This window comes from Vigna unguiculata, chromosome 11 (genome assembly GCF_037176805.1).
Source record: "Vigna unguiculata cultivar grain cowpea cultivar isolate G323 ecotype 2 chromosome 11, ASM3717680v1, whole genome shotgun sequence".
Lineage (NCBI taxonomy): Eukaryota > Viridiplantae > Streptophyta > Magnoliopsida > Fabales > Fabaceae > Vigna > Vigna unguiculata.
This window is the reverse complement of record NC_140802.1, coordinates 26,863,588-26,887,016: the sequence shown is the minus strand read 5'-3', so window position 1 is coordinate 26,887,016 and position 23,429 is coordinate 26,863,588. Positions and strand designations below refer to the sequence as shown.

General features: G+C 32.1%; 3 protein-coding genes and 1 pseudogene across 3 annotated transcripts; 2 read left to right on the top strand and 2 right to left on the bottom strand.

Moving 5' to 3' along the window:
- The first annotated feature begins 9,281 nt into the window (after positions 1-9,281).
- Positions 9,282-10,884, top strand: LOC146881667 (uncharacterized). Its single transcript, XM_085669293.1, has 6 exons — positions 9,282-9,308; positions 9,410-9,512; positions 9,761-9,860; positions 10,273-10,405; positions 10,489-10,643; positions 10,746-10,884. Exons 1-6 carry the CDS (start codon positions 9,282-9,284, stop codon positions 10,882-10,884), a joined length of 657 nt encoding a protein of 218 aa, XP_085525419.1.
- LOC114170253 (uncharacterized) lies at positions 10,279-11,725 on the top strand. The gene is made up of 4 exons (XM_085668551.1): positions 10,279-10,643; positions 10,746-11,117; positions 11,202-11,279; positions 11,353-11,725. Exons 2-4 carry the CDS (start codon positions 11,082-11,084, stop codon positions 11,647-11,649), a joined length of 411 nt encoding a protein of 136 aa, XP_085524677.1. The 5' UTR covers positions 10,279-10,643; positions 10,746-11,081; the 3' UTR covers positions 11,650-11,725.
- Positions 11,726-14,435: 2,710 nt separating this feature from the next.
- LOC146881666 (uncharacterized) lies at positions 14,436-15,717 on the bottom strand. Its single transcript, XM_085669292.1, has 4 exons — positions 15,634-15,717; positions 15,252-15,530; positions 15,065-15,163; positions 14,436-14,981 (listed from the first exon to the last, which is right to left on the bottom strand). The coding sequence occupies exons 1-4, from the start codon at positions 15,700-15,702 to the stop codon at positions 14,436-14,438; spliced, it is 993 nt and encodes a 330-aa protein (XP_085525418.1). The 5' UTR covers positions 15,703-15,717.
- Positions 15,718-15,745: 28 nt separating this feature from the next.
- Positions 15,746-19,517, bottom strand: LOC146881665 (uncharacterized; annotated as a pseudogene).
- Positions 19,518-23,429: the final 3,912 nt, after the last annotated feature.

Sequence of the window (23,429 nt, the reverse complement as noted above, 5' to 3'; positions counted from 1 at the left end):
ATCTAATTATTACATTTAACACATTATTTCCAAATTTAATACATTAAAAACATATTCTTCATGTGGATCTTCATCAATCTTCATGAAACCCATGTGATCTTCATGTACATGGTTTTATCGATTCTTTGCTTTAAGCTTGCTCGTGCCAACAAAACTAACAAAATAGCATAAAACTGGCACCATATGACAACAATATTATTAACCAGATTTTCATCAAATTGAATTGGGACATATCAATATACTAGGGATGCAAGGCTTCAATTATACTCAACATACTTAACTTAAATTTGAAATGTAATGTGCGAGTGGAAACAAAGTTGGGTTTTCAAAGTGAGTAATTAAAACACTAAGTGACAACAAGTGAAACTCCATGCGATAGCATAAGGAAGCATGACTAAGTTCAAAATCTTCATTCAAAAATTTTAATACTATGTGCACCCACTATATGCAAGAAGTTGTCATGGCTAAACTCTACAAAATGCATGGAAATGAAAACTCCTACCATAACCACTAACAAAAAGTTTGATTATGAACTACTTTTTCGTAGAAAATGTAAATCTAAGATATGAAAAGTGTGAGTATTGAAATGGGTAATTTACCAAGAAGGGGGGGTTGAATTGGCTTATTAAAAACTTTGATTAATTTTGAAATCTTAAAACACCTTTAACTTGAATTAAATCAACCACAAAATGAGGATGCAATGCTACAAGAACACAATTTTTATACTAGTTCACTCAAATCTGAGCTATATCCAGTTTTTTAAGGCAACTGGAGCCTGACTTGCTCTATTTGAAAAGATTTACACAATCCACAAGATTACGCTTTTAAAATAAGCTAAAAATAACACCAAGACTCTTGAATCTCACAAGAATCTATACAAGCACAACAAGATCACACTTGCAGACCTAGAAAACCACTAGGAACCACCTAGAAACTTGAGAAAGATCAAACCTAAATGAAGGCTCTCCCTAGCCAACCAAACCTCTTTCTCCAAGTTCCTAAAACAAGCAAAATTGCTCCACGAAAGATCCAAGATCAATCACTAAAGGTTTCACTTCTATATGATCTAGAGAGAGTTTTCCATAAAATTCACAATAATTTTGCACTCAAAATGGTAATTCTTATTCCTCTCTCAAGAAAAAATAGAATATACAGTCAATTTGTTAACAAATTTAACATGTTGGCTTTTCATTCAATTTGTTGATTTCACTTAACTTAAGTGAAATCAGTCGATGAAAAAATAAATCAACTTATTGAATATGTAACAAATAAAACTACTGAAGCAAACCATTTAACTTCTTAAAATCCAATTCAATAGGTTAAAAAAAAACAAACATACCTTATACATTTATGCAATGCGAAATGGTCTACATTATGAGCACCCATCTTCATGTTTTTTTCATCATTTAAAATCAAGATTTAGGATACACATACCAAGCTTGATAAACACGTGAATCATCAAGTTTTCACATTTTCATCAATTTAATTAGGGATACAACATGTTCTAATGCAATGGCTTCATATATCTTCAACAAATCTTCACGCACCAAATCATCAAAACCATTTACGCTGACCATCTCCCCCTGATTGGATGAAGCCAAACTCTATTGAATCAACCTGTATTGAATTGATGAGAAGCATCATCTTCCATTTCTTATTTATCCTTATAAATCTAAAAAATATTTCCAAAAGCAGTACACACAAGATAACAAGCACACACAGATGCACTACTTCCCCTATCAATGGTATGGGTATCCTCTATAATATAGTTTAGCAATTCTTAATCCAATTCCTTTAATAATTCAATTTCTTAATTCAATTGTTCCAATTTTTCAATTTTTCTCCCCCTTAAAATTTATCAAATAGAAGTAAAGCAATTAAGAACACAAACAAAGGAAAATGTTTCATTAATCATAGCACATGATACATGGGATAAGAAACTAAAAACAGAAACAGAAAAGAAAAACTAATACAATCAACAAACTGAAATTTTAAATTTACTGACTAAAAATCTGACAAAACTCATAACAAAGCAACATAACAACACAAATGCAATGCACGATCCTAAAGGATGACACACTCAGTCATCCTAAGGATTGTTCCTGGTCTAGAATAATGTCAGCAGATCATGAATTCCATAGATTTCGCCGCCCAAGTCATTGAACCTCTTATTTCAAAAGGTGTCATGTGCATCTTGAGACACATTGAGTTCATTTAGTTGGTGAAGTACCATCCTCTCAAACTGTGAGTACATAGGGCCTCTGTCTTCTGAAGGGTTGCAAGGGACAATGTCCTTTAATCTAGTAGTGGGTTCTTCTTCTTCCTCATGATTTTCCCCACTTGGGCCATCTTCATGGTCATTGGCACAACTAATGCCTCCTGTAGTCCAAACATTCCAACCTTGGTAAAGCCCAGCTTGTTTAGATTGAGATATGAGGTCTAATTAAATATCCTAGTTGACTCTTTAAGTTCAACTTCAACATCTACACCAAAGAAGTATTATTTACATTAAAACACTACTAAAGAAAGCTTTTTAAATGAATTTTCTTAAAAACTTAAATTTCTACACAAAAAAACAAAAATGTAGTCTAACATAAGAAAAATAAAAACTAATTAAAACTAAAATGGCACTTTTATGAAAGAAAAAGAGGCAAAACTAGAATGCTAACATGTAGGGATACAGAAAATGCATACAACAGATTTATACTTGTTCAGCTCCACCTAAGGTTAAGCCTGGTATCTTAAGCAACTTGCTTAAGAAATTCTACTAATCAACACTTTTGATCAGTAACGATTATCACCCTCTCCAAGTACACGAGTTTAAACCTCACCGGGTACACGAGTACAAACCTCTCCAGGCTATTCTAAGTACCAACCTCTCCAAGTACAACTCTCAATCTCCCTCTATAATTAATAAAAAAAACTCAATTACAATGAATAAAAGAAATGGCACTCTTTCAAAACAAGAGTGTACAACATAACCCCTAAGCTACAACTTCACTCAATGAAGTATATTATAATATTCAAGCTCTCAACCCAATTTCTCTAAACCCTAATGCTATGACAACTTCTCAACACTTTATTCTTTCTCTTTTCTCTACTTTTTTTTTCTCGGGTGGCTTAACTCAGCATCGACTATACAAATGTAGTTTCAACTAGCCCTTGAAACTTTGAATTGTAGCTATTCATCGCAATCATCTTAATATGGAATGACTTGATCAATCATCTTCAATGTTATTCTTCAAGACTTCAATTATGAAACAACTGATGCTTTTCAGGATATCTTTTTTTCCTTTTTTGAATGAGCTCGGCCTTGATTTAAATTTTTCTCCCTTCAATGTTCAGAATTGTCATGTTAAGGAAACTTTGTGCAACTTGATTTTGCATTTGAATCATTAGACCAATAATACTATTAAATCAATCAAACAATTCATTCATCAATCACATATATTATTTTCTTATTGCTTATATTGTTTTGTTATTTATTTTAAAAAACTTTAGTCTTCTACAATGAAATTATTATAAGATAATTTTCTTGAACGTTGCAATTCATAACATTTAATCTTTGCTTCAAAAATTTAGATTAGTATATCAATTCGTATATTTAATCATAGATAAAAACATGAATCAAATCATCAAAGCGTACTAAAGATGTTTCACTTGTTAAGGTCGTATGACACATTGATCATCTGATGGTTTAAGTTGACTTGGGTTGTCTAACACTTTAGGTCGCCTAATACTAGTCAGCTAACAACTTAGTCATTTAGCACCTTGGTCATCTAACACAGTGACTTAGGTTATGTAGAGACTTGTTTCATCTAATGTTTTAAGTTGATAATTAGTACTTGTTAGGCTTGTATAACATTACGACTTGTCTAATGCTAAGACTTGGCATTTGCGATTACCAAACTTCTTGCTTTCATTTAAACATACAATGTATGATTATATATTGTTTAAGCACATGTAAGAAAAAATATGCATCATATATTTTGATCTTCAAACAATATTAATCAATTCCTTAACCTTACTCTCTCTGTTATATGTTCTCTCTTAGTCGTCTAACATAACTTCATTTCTAACCAAAAACTTAGTTGTTTGGTAGAGTGTTTTGGTATCATCAAAACTTTATTGGTTATTGTGACTCATTTACTATAACACAAAATTGAGTCCACAAACTAAAATGAGGGAGTAATGCTATGCAAACTAAAAGAGATGAGCAAGGGGGAGGATTCCCTTCTATATATGCTACTAGTAACCCTCCTAGGCAAAGTCTTCCCATGTTAGTGTAGTTGGCTCTAGAGATGATGGATTGATTAGATATTAGACTATTTTCGTGTTTAATAATTGAAATACTTAATAATAAGCAAATCAAACATAAAAGAAAGTTTATACAAAATCATCCAAACTCATGGGCTATGTGCAGTTCTCCCTTAAGCACTATATTTAAGGGTTACACTAATAAAATAAAATTGATTACAAAACGAGTACACAAACTTCTTCGGGTTACGAGTATATTTTCTAGGTATAACAAGTGCACCCTCCCTAAGAAAGAGTATCAACCTCTCAAGGTGAGTACAATCTCTCTAGACAACCTTCTTAATCTCCTCTTGGATAAAAAAGAGTCACTCACTTTTTCACTATCTAAAATATTTTGATTGATGTTGTAAGGTTAGTAATTCCACTATGTAATTTTGACAATGATTGCTCTAATTCTTTTGGTCGTAGGTTGTTAAGTTGTACTATATCTTTCTTTATATTGTTGTGACTATAAAAACCCATTTAGATGAAAGTGTTTTGATAATAACAAAGCACCAGGCAACATAAGATGGACAAAGGATACGATCAGATGATATGAGATACAATGTTTAAGTGATATAAGGAAGGATCAAAATCAATATTTGTTACAAAGTGTTTTAACATTTCTAATGTAGTATATGTAGTTAAATACATCATATGATCCACTAGACAAATGAGATAACTAATTGTTCTATATTATGTTTAGTGTAATGTGTGTTTATAGAGCATAAGTGATCTCGTGATCATAAATTGGACGATGTATATTGATTAGACGAGTATTGATAAGATAAGTACTTACTAGATGACTTAGTACTAAATCGGATGATGTATATTGATTAGACGAGTATTGATAAGATAAGTACTTACTAGATGACTTAGTACTAACTAGATGACTTAGTACTAGAAGTTATAGCCTAATTGATCAAACGAGTACACTTACAAGATGATTACATTCCTCAGACATTCTCACATGCGTTGATAATAAGTCTTTGTCTTATTATTTCTCTTTGATATTAAATTAGCTTTAATATTATTTGAAAGCAATATTTCATTATTTAAAATGGTTAATGTCATTAACACAATTCAAAATTTTATCAAGTCACAACTCTTAAAAATCAGTTTTTAATAATTATAATATAGAGAAAAAATATTTTCAAATCAAATGGTTATTTGATATATATGGAAATACTTTTATGTGACTAACAATTGACATGATCTCGATTGATATTTGCACATACTATATTACTAACGAGATATTTTAGAATATGTTTCACAAGTTTTCTTTTGTAGAAAATCTAAACATTAGAGAGAGGAACAAAATCAAAGGATTCTAAGTCAAGATCTCTCTACATTAAGAGAGGAAGGAAAAAATCTAAGAGTCTCAGCAAAAAAAGAAAAAAATTGAAATTCCTTAAGGCCTATCATTTCAACAATTATAAAAAGGATGACAAATTGATCATGAAGAAGAGAACAATGACAACAAGTGCTACATTCATGTGATAAAGAATTATCAAAAGTAATTTAGAAATAATACTGAGCACATCAAGTCAAATTTAGAGAAAAAATTCTTGATAGAAGTACAACTAGGTTGTGTGTTTAAACCATTGTAAGATTCTTCGCCTCAAGAAGTTTTAACCTACAGTGTGAATTTGCATTCCCTTCTTTGAGAGTGTTTTTTATAACACACAAGAAAAATAAATAAATTTCAAGAATGGTGGGCATGAATGGGCATTATTTAAATTAATAAATAATAAATTATACCTAAGTAAAGTGTAGCATAATTCATTAAAGCTCTCTGTTAAGGTTGGGAGGTCATGTGTTGGATTCTTATTGTTATTATGTGCATTTGGTGTGTTTTATATTTTATATATTCATTTATTTTGCTGTGTCAATCGTGTGGTAAATATTTTTAATGTTTGTTGTGTATGTAAATAACAAAATGAATGTGGTAATTTGTTTGTTTGGAGTGCTTGTTTAGAACTTGGCAGTGGTGAGTTTGAACCTTTTAGAGCAAAACTATATTAATTTTTTGGTGTTTTATGTTATTTTTGGGAAGAGAAAGTGTTGAGAGCATATTCGTTGTATCTAGTCATAGGAAAAGATAATAAAAGCACATTATGGGTCATTGATGAAGATTTATGTGGCTGAATTAAGAAATAGTAATTTATTTATTAGTTTTTTTTATTTAATGGTATTTTAGTTTTAGAATGAGAAAAGATGTTAAGTCAAGAAGAAAAGAAAAAAAATAATAATTTGTTACGTTGGATTAAGAAAGTGCAAAGGTCATCAACGTGAGTTTCGTTATGTGAGAGTGGTCTGTAAATTTTATAAGTGGACCTAGAAAGAAAACCATGAGTCATCTTTCTGCTAGGAAAATTAACGAGAAATAGAAAGAAATAGTGAACTTTAGTGTAAGGGTTGTGGTGCAATCTTTGGAGCAGAGAAAATATTTTGTTGAGAAGAGGAGAACCTGTCAGAGGAATCTATTAATAATACAATTCAAGGTAGCACAAAAGGCAACTTTTTAAATGACCCACAAAAAGCAAAACACACAAAATTAACTCAAAATAGCATTTTGTAACACTCTCTTTGATTGACAAGTGGCACAGTCTCGCGATTACACGTGTTACTCATCTTCTAAACCCTAATTCCTTCACACTCCACTATTCTCTCACTCTCTGCCGTCAACACTCTTCTCTCATTGTCTCTCTCTATCCTAACCCTAACAACTCTTCTCTCACTCTCTGCCATCAACACTCTTCTCTCACTCTCTTTCTCTACCGTAACCCTAACAACTCTTCTCTCACTCTCTGTCGTCAACACTCTTCTCTCACTATCTCTCTCTGTCGTCACGCTACTTTCCTACTTTCTTTTACGCTACTTTTTCCGATCATTTTGTGGTTTTGCCTTCACCTTTTCCTCTTCATGTTTTTTTCTCTCATCTCCTATCATTTTTTCGTTTTGTATTTATGGTTTTTTTAGGTTTTATCCGATGAGTTTTTGTTTTTGCCTTCACCGTTTACTCTTTATGTTTTTCCTATCATCTCCGATCATGTTTTCATTTTTTTTTATGGTTTTTTTAGGTTTTATCCAATGAGTTTTTGTTTTTGCCTTCACCGTTTACTCTTTATGTTTTGTCTATCATATCTGATCATGTTTTTGTTTTGTTTTTATGGTTTTTTTAGGTTTTTCCCGATTAGTTTTTGGTTTTGCCCTTACCGTTTACTCTTTATGTTTTTCCTATCATCTCCGATCATGTTTTCGTTTTGTTTTTATGGTTTTTTTAGGTTTTTCCCGATTAGTTTTTGGTTTTGCCTTCACCGTTTACTATTTATGTTTTTTCTATCATTTACTCTTCTCTCCGATCATGTATTCGTTTTGTTTTAATGGTTTTTTTATGTTTCTTCCGATCATTTTTTGTTTTTTCCTTCAACGTTTACTCTTCTGTTTTTTCTATCATCTCTGATCCTCTCTGATAATTTTTTTTTCATTTTTTTATTCTTTTTTAGGTTTTTTCGTATCAGTTCTTGGTTTTTCATCATTTCCGACTACTAGGCTGATTTCACATTTTTATGGTTTCTCCGATCATCTCCGATCATTTTTTGCTAATTTTTTATAGGGTTTATTTGTATCTTTTTCTGTTTTTGTTGTTTTATTTTTCGACGCTAATTTTTTTGTTTTTACAGGCTGATTTCATATTTTTTAGGTTTTCTGCGACCAGGTTTTGGTTTTGCCTTCACTGTCTATTCATTTTTACAAGATTATTTAACATTTTTATTGATTACCTATTTTGTAGGTTTTGAAGATTGATATACAGGATGTCTCCAAATGACAGTCATGAGTTTAGTCTGAAGTTGGAAGTCATTGGAACTCACTAAGTTCTGTTCAAGTTGGAACAGTGATTATTATTTTTAATTTTGATATGCATTGATATTATTTTCATCTCAATTTATTTTGTTCATGTTTTATTATCAGTGGTTGTTGATTTCTTGGTTGTTGATGTTGTTGTATTGTATCAGATGTAATGGTATTAAATCATAATTAGTTTTTAAGATTATGTTTGATTTTTGTTTTTTGATTTTTTTAAAAGGAATTGCTCAATTTTCTTCATTGCAACCCAAGGTGGATCTGTTTTCTCAGTCAGTGTTTAAATTCAATGCAGAGGAAGTAATGTTTTTTATGCATATGATATCATTTTAGTTTTGATTTGTAACCTTATAATTTATTTGTAAGCTTATGATGAATTTTTTTATATGTAGGTTTAGCCATATTTTATGTTGGAGTCCTCAGTTAATTAGCATTAGGTCTTTTCTTTCCTTTATCTTCGATGCAGCTACATGACTACATCATGTTACTTCTTTCCATTTTCAGCTTTGTCATCTCTTCATAGTTTTGTTTGTCTTCTTTCGTTTTTCTTCTTTGTTGTCTTCATATTTCCTTTTCTTGAAACCTTCCAACAATATCTTTATTTCCTTTTAAATGTCCTGCAGCTTTTATTTTTCATTTGCTGTCTGCCATATTTTCCTTTTATTCCACAACATTGAGCTTTGTGAAAAAGAGCTTTTGTTTTTTTCTCTGTTCTTCATATATTTGACCATTTGCTTTTCCCACATTTTACTCTTTTTGGGAAACCAAAACCAGAGTATGGTACGGTTTTGGTTTGAACAAACCATAGTATGCATTTCATAAAAGTTGTTTTTCTTTCTTTTGTCCCCTTCATATGTTTGACAGTTGCTTATCCTGATTTTTATTGAATTTGTGTAACCAAGACCACAACATGCATACGGTTTTACTTTTCATTTATTATCTCTACAAATATATCAGACTATTCTTATGTTTTTATGTTCTATACAAATACATCTATCCACAACATCCTTTCTTCATTATTGTCTAATTTTCCGTTTTCTTTACACCATGTCTGCTTTGCAAGAGTGGTAAGGTTATGGTTTGTAGAAGATTACACAAAAGGAAAATCTCCATTTTCCATGGAGATTGTTCTTCAAGACAAAGAGGTACTATACTATACTATAAACGTCCATCATTTTTTTAGTTTTCTTAATTTTTTTAGTTACCATGTTATATTATAATGTGATATATGAAATTTCTTTTGTAGGGTGTCCTAATCCATGCGTCTCTTAGACACACATTGATATACAAATTTCAATATGAAATCAAAGAGGATAAGGTTTACTCCATTCAGTCTTTTAGTGTTTCATGTAATGGTGGTTCTTATAGAACTACAAATCACACCTATAAGATCAACTTCTAATTTGGAACCAAGGTCAATTTGGTAGAATCTACCTTAGTTCCCAATATTAGTATTCCATACACCCCTTTTTCAACCATCAAAGCACCTAGTTTTGACATAGATTACTTAGTTAGTAAGTATATTAATTTTTTTTTTCTTCTTTGCGTTTAAATTTTTATTCATGTTATATTTTTTGATTGTTTTATTTTTTTTTAGATGTCATTGGAATGTTTACTAGTGTTGGAACAAAGAGAGAGTTAGAGAAAGGTGGTAAGAAGACCAAGATGAATGTCATTCTTATTGAATTTGATGATGGGTAAGAGTATTGTTCTTCTTTTATTTTATGTTTAACATTATTCTTATCTAACGAAATTTTACATCATGCAATAGTTATCGACTGGAGTGTACTTTATTTGGTCAATATGTTAATATGTTAAATGCATTTCTTGCCTCTGGAGAGGATCAATATGTTGTCATTGTTTTACATTATTGCAAAGTCAAGATCTTCCAAGGTAACTAACTTTTTGACATTTTTAACAAATGTAGTAATTTTTTAAAAATTGTTTGACATCTTTATATATTTTATAGATAAAGTTTCTATTCAAAACTGTATGAATTGTACGAGGATAATTTTTAACTGTGATGGTGAAGATGATACCAAGTTGAAAAAAATGTAAGTACATTTTGCATTTTTTTATTTTCGTTTAATTTGCCTATTTTTTTTGTAGGATGTGGGATGGTACTGAATCTCCTTCTCAACCTCTTACCCAACTTGGTCAGTCTTCAAAAGTTAGCTTAGAAGAAGATTTCATTAAGCTGCATCCTAGATGCTCAATTGAAGGTCTCAAAGATTTTAAACAGGTTAAATTATTTTCCTCTCTCTTTCATTTAAATTGTTTAGTTTGAATACTATGCTTTGTATTGTTGCATTATTTATGTTCCAGGAAAGTACTTTTGTAGTGAAGGCTACTATCAAACATGTTCTAGATCATGATGATTGGTGGTACACAACATGTATCTGCAACAAAGTTGTTTATCCTGACTCCAAAATGTTTTTTTGTGAGAAATGTAACAAACATGTCATTAAGGTTACACCTAGGTAATATTATTAATCTTCATAATTCTTTTTTCTCTAATTTTACTAATTTTACTAATAGACGTATTTGAATAAATCACTAATGTTCTATTTTTCTTTGCTTAGGTTTAAACTTAGACTTCGTGTAATTGATGCTACTGATTCTACAACTTTTGTTGTATTTGATCGTGATGCAAGTGCAATGTTGAAGAAATCATGCTATGATATTCTTGACTTACAAGACAAGGTTAAGTATCCTATATAGTGAAATAAATCATGATCAAATTCTTTTTCATTAAGTTCAATCATCTGCATTTCTACTTCTTTTCATAGTACACTACTGTTGGTAACTTGCCTAAAGAGTTTGAAGTCCTCATTGATAAGACCTATCTGTTCAAAGTTGAGTGCAAGAATGATTATAATAGCAAATTTGAGCAATCATTCAGAGTTAAAAAAGTCTGCATGGATGAAAAAATCATTGAAAGCTTTAGTGATTTGGTAAGATCTGATTTATTTCTGTTTAGGTCTTTTCATATATGTATTTTTAATTTTACTATTTTTTGACTTTAATGTATTTGTTAGGATGTATACTCTAGAAATGAAGAAGAAAGTAAACTTAAGCAGATTACAAATGAGATGGCACTTGATACCATTACAGAGGTATGCTAATATTACAACTATACTTCTTTTTCTAAATTTTTTTATATGCTAACTCTTTCAAGTTTATTTTTAGAATTTGCTGATCAAATTCACTGAAGAATCAAATGATGTTGAGGCTCTAAGTGATCATTTGAACACTATAGGATCAAGCCCTGTTTCTACAGAGGAAGCTTTGGTCAATCAACCAGTAATTGATGTTGAAAATGATGAGTTAACCCAGAAAGAGTCATCTCATTTGGAGAATCTTAGCTTTGATTTGGCTACCAAAGCACGTGTCCTAGCAATTAAAAGGCAGAATCGATCTGCGGTTCAAGAAAACAAGAAGATCCCAGTAAAGATGTTGAAGAAGAACATCAAGATTGAAAAGTGAATGAAAATTGTACTAGACTTTATTTGTATTTTTATCTTGGTTATGTTTTATTTTTTGGAAAACATTTGCTGATACTCATAACCAATATGTTTTGTTGTTCTTAAGTTATCATTTTCAAAACATTGACTTGAAGTTTCTATTTATTTATTTATGAACTATATTACTTATTGCTGAACAGGATTGACTTTTTATTTGTGCATTCACAATTTGCTAGTAGAGTCAAACTGTGTTGATATTATTTTCTATTATCAACACCATAATCATGCTAGCTACATCAAAGGAAGTGTATTGTATTTGTATTTTGTTTTAAAAGATTTTAGTCTTTCAGCATTTGTTTACATTTCAATGTTATCAATCAATTATTCGTAAAAATATTTTTCAGGTTACATATAGTATTTATCTTTTGTTTTCTGTTGATTTGTGAACATCGTTATATTTTGCTAGCTGAATCTGAATGTGTTGATATTATTTATTTTGTCAACTACACTATCATGCTAGCTACAATTTGTTTTGTTCTTTAGTTGTTTTAATTTTTAAAACATTCATTTCAAATTTCTTTTTATTTATTTATGAAGTATTTTACTTATTGCTCAAGTTGAATCCATAATTATTTTTTCAGTGAGACTTATTTTATATTGTCAACACTATAATCGTGGTACCTAAATGAAAGCAAGTTTATTGTATGTGTACTTTTTTTTAAAAGATTTTTGTCTTTTAGTATTTGTTTACATTTCAATCTTAGCAATCAATATTCGTAAAAATATATTTCATATTACATACATGTACTATTATTTTTTGTTATGTGTGTTGATATGTTGCTAGCTTAAATTTACTTTGTTGATCTTATTTTTTTGTGTCAACTACACTATCATGCTAGCTACATCAAAGAGATTAAGTTTTGCTCTATAGTGCATCTTTTGACTACATTTTTTGTTGCACAACATATATAACTTATTTCAAATTTTCAAATGATAATAAAATGATCATTTTTTTATTAACATTGTAATAAAATGATTTTTTTTTAATTTATAAGTTATTCTTTTTATTAACATTGTAATAAAATGATAATTTTTTTATTTATCTTTTATTATTTAAAAATAATTTCTGAACATAATAAATTTTTTAATTCTAATTCTAATTAACCAAAATAAAATTCGACATTCATTGAAAGTTTACTCCATCAATTAATTTATTTCATTTTTTGGAAGGAATTTATTTGTAATATTTTTTTTGTAATCACTGAATAAAAAACTGGCATTTATTAATTATTTTCTATTTCTATTGTTGTTTGATTCTTTAATGACTAATTGACCAAGACAAAAGATGAAATTCATTTAGACTTTTTATGCCTTTTATTTGTATAATTATTTTTTATTTTTTTATTAGTCGTTGAATTTCTAATTTTTATTTTTATTTTAATGATTTGTAATATTTGTATTTTTTTAAAAAGATTTATTTTTACTAATGTGTAATATTTGAAATTTTTAATAAATATAATTTCTTTATTATTGTATGTGTTTAAATTTTTTGTATTATTCTTTCAACTATTAATTTGATTTTTTTTTCTATAAATTTCTAATATTTTTATCTTTTTATTTTTTAAAAAGTTTACATTATATATTTTTTAATATTTTATTTTACTCAATTTTTGATATTGCTCTTTAAACTTCCAAATTGTATTTTTTTTTAATTTGTAATCTTTTTAGTTTTTAAAAAATTTACATTATATTGTTTTTAATATTTTATTTTCTCAATTTTTTATATGACTCTTTAAACTTCCAATTTGTATTATTTTTAAATTTCTAACTTTTAATAAACCTTTAATGTTCTATATTTATTCTTAATTTTTAATTGTTAATTTATAATTTTTTTATATATTTAATTTGTAATAAATAGATATGAAAGCATTAAAGAAATATATTTTATTCGTAAAGTAATTAGAATTTGAAACAGTGTTTTGCTATGTATAAAATTGTTGAGTATCCAAAGTAGAACAGTCACTTCCCTTCACCCTCCATGGATACCTCTCCTTCACCCTCCATGGATACCTTTGTCCCTGTGCCTGCCAGAATAACCTTAGGAAGGTTCACTACAATGTATTTTGTTCATAATCAGGTATGTTTTGTTTACAAAAACTTGCACTACAAAAAAAAACAGTAATTACCGACGGTCATATTCTGTCCGTAAAGCCAAAAATCCGTCGGTAATGTAGTTTTACAGACAGAAATGCGACGGGCAAAATTTCGTCGGTAAAAGGCCAATATTTACCGACGAATGACGTCTATCGGTAATTACCGAAGGAATAATCCGTTGGTAATTACCGACGGACATCATCTGTCAGTAATTTCTGACGGCCAGCATCCGTCGGTAAAGGTTATCAAAGGAAGATTTCGTCGGTAAATCCTTCGAAAATGATATCATAAAAAAGTTGTCTTGTGCACATTACCGACAGATATATCTGTCGGTAACTTGATTGTACATTACCGACAGATATATCCGTTGGTAAATCCTTCGATAAAATAAGCCAGGACTACAGAATCACTTATAATATATAATTTACCACACCAATTCAACACAAGCAGACCTGCTAATTCAACACAAGGAGACCTGCTAATTCAGTACAGACCTGCATATTTACAATCAACTCATATAGACTACATAAATTCATACAAGATATCTAATAAGGAACTTCCAAATTCAATATGAATAATCAAACATAAGTTGTGGTGCAAAGACAATGTCAACTGTACATTAAGTTTAAACATAAATGTCATAAGTCATAAACTCTAATAATCTACATAGTCATCATCAGAATCAGCAGGGTCTGGAATTGGGTTGGACTGCACTTGGTCGGGTTGCTCAGTGCTTGGTTGGACTGTTGTAGGCTGGGCAGGTGCAGGCTGTTGCTGAGACTGTGTTAGGTTGGATACAGCCTGTCGAAGGACTTGTTGCTCAGGAGGCAGAAGTGTCAGGAGTATGTTTTGTAACGACTGAAATTGACCTTTCAATTCTGCATAAGCCTGATCGTTTTCTTGCAATTGTTGATCAGTTGCTTTTAGTTTTTCATCAGTTTCTTGCAGTCGTTGTTTGAGGAAGGTAACTTCTTCAGCACTAGAGGTGGATGCAGTAGATTGGGGCTTTATGCCACTGCTTCCACCTGCAAGTTGTCTTGTCCCATATATTCTTCCTTTATTCTTACCCCCGACAACCTCAACCCAACACTTTGTCCTAATCGTATCATCTGTAGCAGGATCATCAATGATATCTTGTGATCCACCAGCACATGAGCCTTGTTCAGATCTGACCTGTGAAAGTCTATTCTCAAATTGTTCCTATATTAAATAAAATAATGAGAAATTAGTTAAATAAGATAAAATTGAAGTTTTCTTATAATAAATTTAAAGTGTTTGCTTACATATGTCCTCCGAGATCTTTCATCAACAAACTGGTCAGTTCCTTTGCGCATATGAATTTGTTGAAATACCTCATCAATATGAGCAGCTCGTCCTAGCTCCTTTGCTTGTAACAAAACAAATACATATACAGAAATTCTAAAAATGATACAATTTCAATAACTTAATTAAGAATGGAGGTTTGTTTACCATACGAATGGCATGCTCATGGGTGGTAATGGAACCCCCAGTGTGTAGGCTTCCACCCTTTTCAGAACCTCGGTTCCTTTGCGCTGTAACACACTTATTTCTGTATGTAGGAGAATTCCAATGTGCTAGCAAATTATTCCAAACATCATCCCCTTGCCAGTAAGGTCGTTGGCCTGCATTTCGAGCCTCTCTAAACATCTCAGATAATCTATGAGATGCTTTGCTGTGAAAATTTTTATGAATTTCTGCTTCATGCTCAGGTTTCCACTGCACCTTCCTCTATGACAATGAATAAAGTGCAAATCAACAATAATAGTGAAAAGACAGTTCAGTGTTAACCAATAGAAGGAATGATAAGAGAATAACTTTGATTACATGTTACCTTAAAACGTTGCCAAAAATGTTCTTTGTCTTCTGGAGGTATTGCTCCCCATGACGGCCAAGCTGTCATAAATTGTTGCTTAATAGACTGTGTGACGGCCTGGGAAGCAACCCTAGAAGGAAGAAATCTGCATATTCATTAAACAAAAGTCATATGAAAGAACACAAGTTGTAATGAAATAAATTTTTAACTTGATAGAAAGTATTATCCTCGATTAAACGGTTCAATCATGGGTCGCTCATGAAGAGGAGGGTCAACATCAACCACATCAGTAGTATCTGAGGTGCCAACAATATTAGGAGAAGGGACTGATGATGGGGAAGGTATAGCAATATTGTGCAAAGCACCAGAAAATGAGGGAGAAGGTTATTGTAGATGAAAGAGGAGGGGTGGTGTGGGTACCACAGGAGGGGGTGGTGTGGGTACCATAGAAGGGGGTGGTGTGGGTACCACAAGAGGGGTTGATGGCGATGGTGATGGTACAATAGCTGGAGAGGGGGACTGTATGGGTGCACTATGTGTGCCAGTGGCAGGGGGTGGAATGGATGTGGATGCTACAATACTAGGAATCCTCAGAACATAGCGGGCCTTTTTTGGCGCCCTCTTTTCTTTACGTTTTACTATTTCCTTCCCTTTATCAGGATTAGATTAACCTCCGGATGTCATTGAAAACTAACTGAAATTGAAACTATGAGAATATGGTAAAGAAGTGGAAAGCTTAATCATGTATCAATAAAATTATAATCTAAAATTTGCAAGAAAATGAAAAGCATCATAAAGATTTAACTAATAGGTGATCATTCAATTAAGTCATAATACAATTCTACTTTCAATGAAAATGGCTTCAAACACTTCTTTAATCATCATCCTCTTCATCATAATTTTCATCATCATCTTCTTCATCTTCTTCTTCCTCTTCTTCTTCTTCTTCTTCTTCTTCATTATCATATTCGTGTTCATCTTCTTGTGTAGGTCTTTCCAATTGTTCAGGATCACCATCAAAGTCATGCAATCCAGACACACCTTCTACTTCAATTATTTCATTGGCATGTGACATTTGATCAACTTGGTAGGCGATATCCTCTTCTACCTCATTTGAATCAATGCGACACCTAGGTTTGGTTTGTATTGCAACACACCACCCACGTTTATCAATGCGAAATGCTGGATATGGCACATAATACACTTGTCTAACATTGTTTGCAAGAATGAATGGATCAAATGGTTGGTATCTTGAACTTATTTGAAGCTCAACAATATTATACCTAGGATCCACTCTTGTACCTCTTCTTGAAGGATCAAACTATTCACAATAAAAAACAACAACTCTCTTTGGAGAAGTACAAGTGTTGTACTCTAACTCATATATTTTAAGAATGGTCCCATAAAAATCATCATAACCACCCTCAGTGAGGCCCTTGACGTACACACCACAGTTAATTGTTTTCTTTCCGTTCGACCACGCTTTGGTGTGGAACTTGTACCCATTGACAAAGTATGTGTGCCATTCTTTGACGCATCTCATGGGCCAATTTGCCAAATCCCTTAGCTCTTGATTCCTAAGACTTAATGGCTCGTTATAAACCTACAAATATGTGACAATAGATAGTTAAATCAAGTTAACCAAGTTGGTTTCATTAATAGGACCATACTTACTTGATTTATGAACCAGTAAGGAAACTTTGAATGTATGTTGGCAGAAGCATTTGGTTGAGGTATTTTGTCAGCCACAAGGAAGGAACTGTTAAGAGGAATCATTATATTACAGATACAAATTGCTTAGAATCATTACAAAACTGTTGACGTTGTAAAAAATGAGATTAGAACATACTCAAGGTAAGATTTAACTTCAGTGCAATTGATCAACACATGCACATGAGCAGAGTTCAATTCAACATCAGTTAACCAATGAGTGGCCTCCTTGCCTGCATGACGACCAACTTGTTGAAACACTGATAATGTTGACTCAGATGTTTGACTTTGCCATTGTGTATCATTCCTATGATTGCTTGGTAATAACATGAAGTTTTTTAAATAATGAGAACAAAAATATGTGGTCTCACGATGCAAGTAAGCTGCACAAATTGCTTCTACTCTAGCTTTGTTTTTTACAGAACGTTTTGATTCCCCCATAAGTCTATATGAAGAAAACGAATACATTAGGGAAGGACATGAACAAGATATACAAAATATAGTAATCATATCACCTTTCAAACGGATACATCCACCTATATTGCACTGGTCTGCCAAGCCATGCTTCGTATGGAAGATGAATAGGTAGATGCTCCATTGAATCGAAGAATCCTGGAGGAAATATTCTTTCCAATTTACAAAGAATAAGTGGAATATTTTCCTCCAATCTTCTTATTGAGTCCCCCATTAATATCGTTGAGCACAAATCTTTAAAGAAGTGACTAATTTCTATTAGAGGATTTAACACATGCATTGGTAATGAGCTAAACGCAATAGGAAGTAATGTCTCCATGAAGACATGACAATCATGACTTTTCATACAATGAATACTACCTTTTTCAGTATCTGCACATCTTGCCAAGTTAGAAGAATAACCATCTGGCATTCTAAGCTCTTTGATCCAACGACAAACTATTTTAGCTTCATCTTTTGTTAAGGTGTAATTTGCTTTTGGCTTCAGCAACTTCCCATTAGTCTGTGACTGCAACTCTAAGTCTCTCCGCCGACAATACAAAGTTATATCTCTTCTTGCCTTGTCATTATCTTTTGACTTGCCACTTACATTCATCACCGTGTTGAAGATGTTGTCAAAAATTTTTTTTTCGATGTGCATCACATCAAGATTATGTCTTAGCAAGTTATCTTTCCAATATGGAAGATCCCAAAAGATGCTTCTTTTAGTCCAATTATGCCATTCTCCATACCCATCCATCCTTGTCACACCACTTTCAGTTACTTTTGGAAAATCTTTGACTCTTCGCCATACTTGTGATGGGGTCAAAATCGGAGGTGGCCCATCCTTTTCAACTTCCCCTTTCCGAAATGCCTTATTGTTCCTCCTAAATGGATGCTCTATGGGCAAGAATAGACGATGACAATCAAACCAACAACTTTTCCGACCATAAGTTAATGTGAATGACTTAGTGTGCTCCATATAATGCGGACAAGATAATCTACCGTGTGTGCTCCAACTGGATAGCATTCCATATGCAGGGAAATCATTAATAGTCCACATCAAAGCTGCCCGCATTAGAAAATTTTGTTTCCTTGAAACATCATACGTCCAAATACCATTCCACAACTTATTCAAATCATCAATCAAGGGCTCTAGATAAACATCTATAGATGCCTTTGGATTAGATGGACCTGGTATAAGACACGTTAAAAACATATAAGGCTTAGTCATACACATCTCAGGTGGAAGATTATATAGAGTAACAATCACTGGCCAACAAGAATAAGGGGATGATGATGCCTGAATGTATGGATTAAAGCCATCCGTACATAGACCAAGTCGCACGTTACGGGGATCACTGGCGAAAGATGGATGCTTTCGATCAAAGTGCTTCCAAGCTTCCCCATCAGATGGATGTCGTAGCATGCCTTCTATTTTGTTCTCATAATGTCATGTCATATGTTGTGCTGTTTGCATTGAAGCAAACATTCTTTGCAGTCTTGGAATTATAGGCAAGTAAAACATGGACTTCAATGGTATTGGTTTTTTTTTGCCTTTGTTCTGGATGTTTTGTGCGGTATCGTGGTTGCCCACAATATTTGCATTGTAGCAAGGATGCATCATTTTTTCCATTATCATTGTCGTAAAAAAGCATACAGTCATTCACACAACAATCAATCTTCTTAGATTCCAATCCCAACTTTGAAACTAATTTCTTTGCTTCATAATAATTGTTCGGCAAAGGATTATTTGGTGGTGTTAGATCTAAAATTAGTTTTGCCATTTGGTCCAATGCTTGGTTGGGAATGTTCCAGTTCGATTTGAAGGCTAGAAGTCTAATGCATACAGACAACTTTGACTCCCTTACCCCTTCAACGACAGGTTCATTTGCCTCTGCCAATAAATTGTAAAACCTCTGAGTGAGTTCATTTGGAAATTCTTCTAAACAATTATCGTTAACTTGTTCAAATGAAGCATGTTGGCCAAGAGCATTATTCAACATCTCTTGCATATACATTGCCTAATTCATCTCAAAGGTAGGTACAACCGTGCTTGAACTAGGAAGACATCTTTCATGATCACCCAAATAAACAGATGCACCTCTTCACCGTGAAATGTCCAAATCCAGTAATCTGACATGAATCCTTTTTTGTATAGATGAACTTAACTTCTTCGTCTTTCAAAATACGAGTACATTCGCACTTGATGCATGGACATCAAATCCCTCCCTCAAGAGCATAATATTTATATTGACGAGCCGTCTGGATAAACTCTTCAATTCCTATCACAAAAGATTCCTTCAAGCCTCTCCTACCACTGTAACAACGGTCATACACCCAACGACGGTGGCTGGGAACTTCGCCCATGTTTTATGACAAGGCAAAGATAGACAGTGTTACATTTGTGATAGTGAAAGAACATGGGAATTAAGTAATAAACCTATTATTACTTAAGTCCAACATGGAAGGCCATGTAAAATAATGAGATGTTCCCAAAAGTATCATATTGTGGGAATATATATCTCACTTATTGGGTAAGATATTTGAAGAGTTATGAAACTCATCATTGTCGTAATCGAAAGAACCTAGTCAAACTATGATTACAATTGTTTGTATAGAACTGCACTTAAAATTTCATGTATTATTTAATACGTTTTTGACTTCATGCCTTTCAAGTAAAGGAAAGGCGAGGGAATGATTAAAGTGTAATTAAGAGCAAACCAACATAATATATCAGTAACAAAACTAGCATCAAGTGATGAAGGGAAATTTTTAGTAAAGCAGCACCAAATATACTACACTCATGAGGCCAAAGCCTACTTGCAAGATGTTGCAAAACAAAAACAATTACATAAGGAGGGGGCACTCTAAACCAAATTTCAAAATCCAAATGTACATTTAACCTTTCACTTTAATTATCCATTTCAATCAATCAACACACACTTTACACTCTTCTCCCCACCACATCTCTGCCTACCAGCTCAAACACATAATCAAATTAACATAAAAACAAAAAATAACATCAATCAATTATCGCTCCAAAGAGAAAGAGAAAAAGCTCATACCTGCAATGGCTCACACTCGCGCTTAAGCACCCAAAAAATTGATAGCTGCTGCCTCCGCCAATCCAAAGCTTTAACCACGGTGGTCCCCCAAAAAATCCTTACCAATTACAAAATGACAATGAGAATATGTAGAGAGATAAAGAAATCAAAGGAATAGTGTCAATTACCACTATGCTGGTGACTTCGACGGAGAACGCTGACGGAGATCATGAATTCAATTTCACCGCACCCATGAAGTCACGAACGACTCAGGGCATGCTCACTGTGGCAGCGTCGCGCCGGCAAAGTCAAATCAGAAAAGGGGTTGCTCTGCACCACACCACTCCACTACGCCGGTGACCTCGACAGAGAACGCAGACGGAGCTCCCTGCTGTTGATTGCGTCGCACCCACGAACGTCACGACAAAGCCAGGGCACACTCACTGTCGCAACGTCACGCCGGCACGAGGAAAAACCTTGAATCGGAAAAGGGTTGGACGAAACCGCTCGCGCCACCACGCTGCTCTGCACCTTCTTCCCTCTGCACCCTCCTTTTCGCGTTTTCAGGGAAACTAAATTGGGGGAAGAGAGAAATTCGATTTTAATTTCAGCAAGGAAATTACCTAAGGAAATAATCCGTCGGTAAAGGAGTAAGTTCCGTTAGTAAATTAGTGCACAGTATCTGGGAAACTTACCGACGGATCAATCCGTCGGTAAATAAATAAAAAATTTTCAAAAACATATTACTGACGAATTGATCCGTCGGTAATGTTCGTAAAGAATATCCGTCGATAAATTTGTCGAAAAAAAGAAATTACCGATGAATTTATATCCGTCAAAATTTGTCCATCGGTAATAAACAGTTTTCTTGTAGTGTTGAAATATATGTTCGTTCTTCAAAATTAGCCCTTCAAATGTACTGTAAATGTTTTTTCTTCCTTCAGCCATTCATTTTTGAAAATAGTGTTCGAACCCTTATTTTTTTTACATAAAAATCAAAACTTTATTTTATAATGGTTTAAATCTATGGTTTTTCTTTTTCTTCTTCACTTTTCATCTCTGTCTAACTGTTTCTTCTTTCATCAAACATGCATCTCTTTGTCACTATGTTTTTTAATGTTTAAAATCTTATATTTCTTCAACAATCGTTTAAATATACGACATTTGGATGATTTCAATTTTTTTTCTTCATTTGTTCTTCTTCGTTACAAATCTTTTTTGTCTTAAAAAAATGTTAACTTTCCAATAATAGTTTAAATTTATAAAATTTTGCTTTCATAAGAAATGATTTTTTTTTACTTTGTTGTATATCAGTTTAATATTTGCTGAGATTCAGTTTATTACAGTCATTTTTTCAAATTTTATTGACCCTATTTTTTTTTTGTTGACCACTGGAATTTTAGGAGTTCGGTCATGTTGATCATATGTTTGTTACTATGTTTGCTAAAGAATTAGGACCTGTTTGGCAGTTGGAAGATATTAAAGGAAATCGTCATCAGTTAACTTATAATATGGATGTCAATAATCCATTGCTGATTGATGGTTGGTCTAACCTAAGAGTTTTTTATAAATTTCAGCATATCCATCAAATCTTATTCATATATGTTGGAAACTCAACATTCCAAATTATTGTATTCTCTAACATGACTGCAATATCAACTGCTGCCAAATTTCTTTCAAACATACATCGATTGCTATCAAAACAGTTTTTTAGAGTGAAATTGACAAAATCTCAAAGCCAAGCTAGCCATCTGGTGAACAATGTGTTTTTATATTGTTTTTTATATGCTATCCACTTCATAGAAGTTTTTATTTATTTAACTGTTAATTTTTTGCAGGACCTACCAACTAACTTTGTAGCTTATGTTTGCAAACGTAGATTCAAGAGGTTGGAATTGCAGGGATCGACCAACACATGCATTGTTCAGTGTAAGCTTTTGGTGCATAATTCACCTAAGAAGTCCACTAAGATTGGAAAGGGATGGAAGGACTTTTGCATATTCAATCGGTTGAAAGAAGGGGATGTTATTTTGTTTGCAGCTCACAACCAAATGAGAAAGAAGAAGATAAAAGTCTATGTCAAAAAAGAGTTTAGCTTTTGATATTTTACTTTTCTTTTATGAACTTTAGCTGGTATTTATGTTTTTTGTTTCCACTTTAAAGCAAGTTTGCTTTGTTTTGGTTTGTAAGACTCTATCCATCGTCATTTTGTTGCTTCTAATAAGTAGAAGCTATATCTAAAAGTATTATCCATATGTTAATTTTGGTGAACTTTAATATTTTACTTACTTTGATTTTACTTATTTTCATGTTTCAAATTATTTTTTATAGTTATGTATTACTTTTATATATATTTCTTAAAAAAACATCATTAGAACTAAGATTATTTTAATATTAATGTTTTACAAAGAATATTCATTTGTGATAATAAAACTTATTAACAAATTTAATTTTTTAACAAAAATTTTAACACAGGATTGAAGTTGTAAATATTTCTAACATTATAATTTCGTTATCTTTGTATTGTAATACTATCTCAGAACATTATTTGTTTTATAAAAACAATGCAATAAAATAAATTTAATTTGTTACTCTCAAACACAC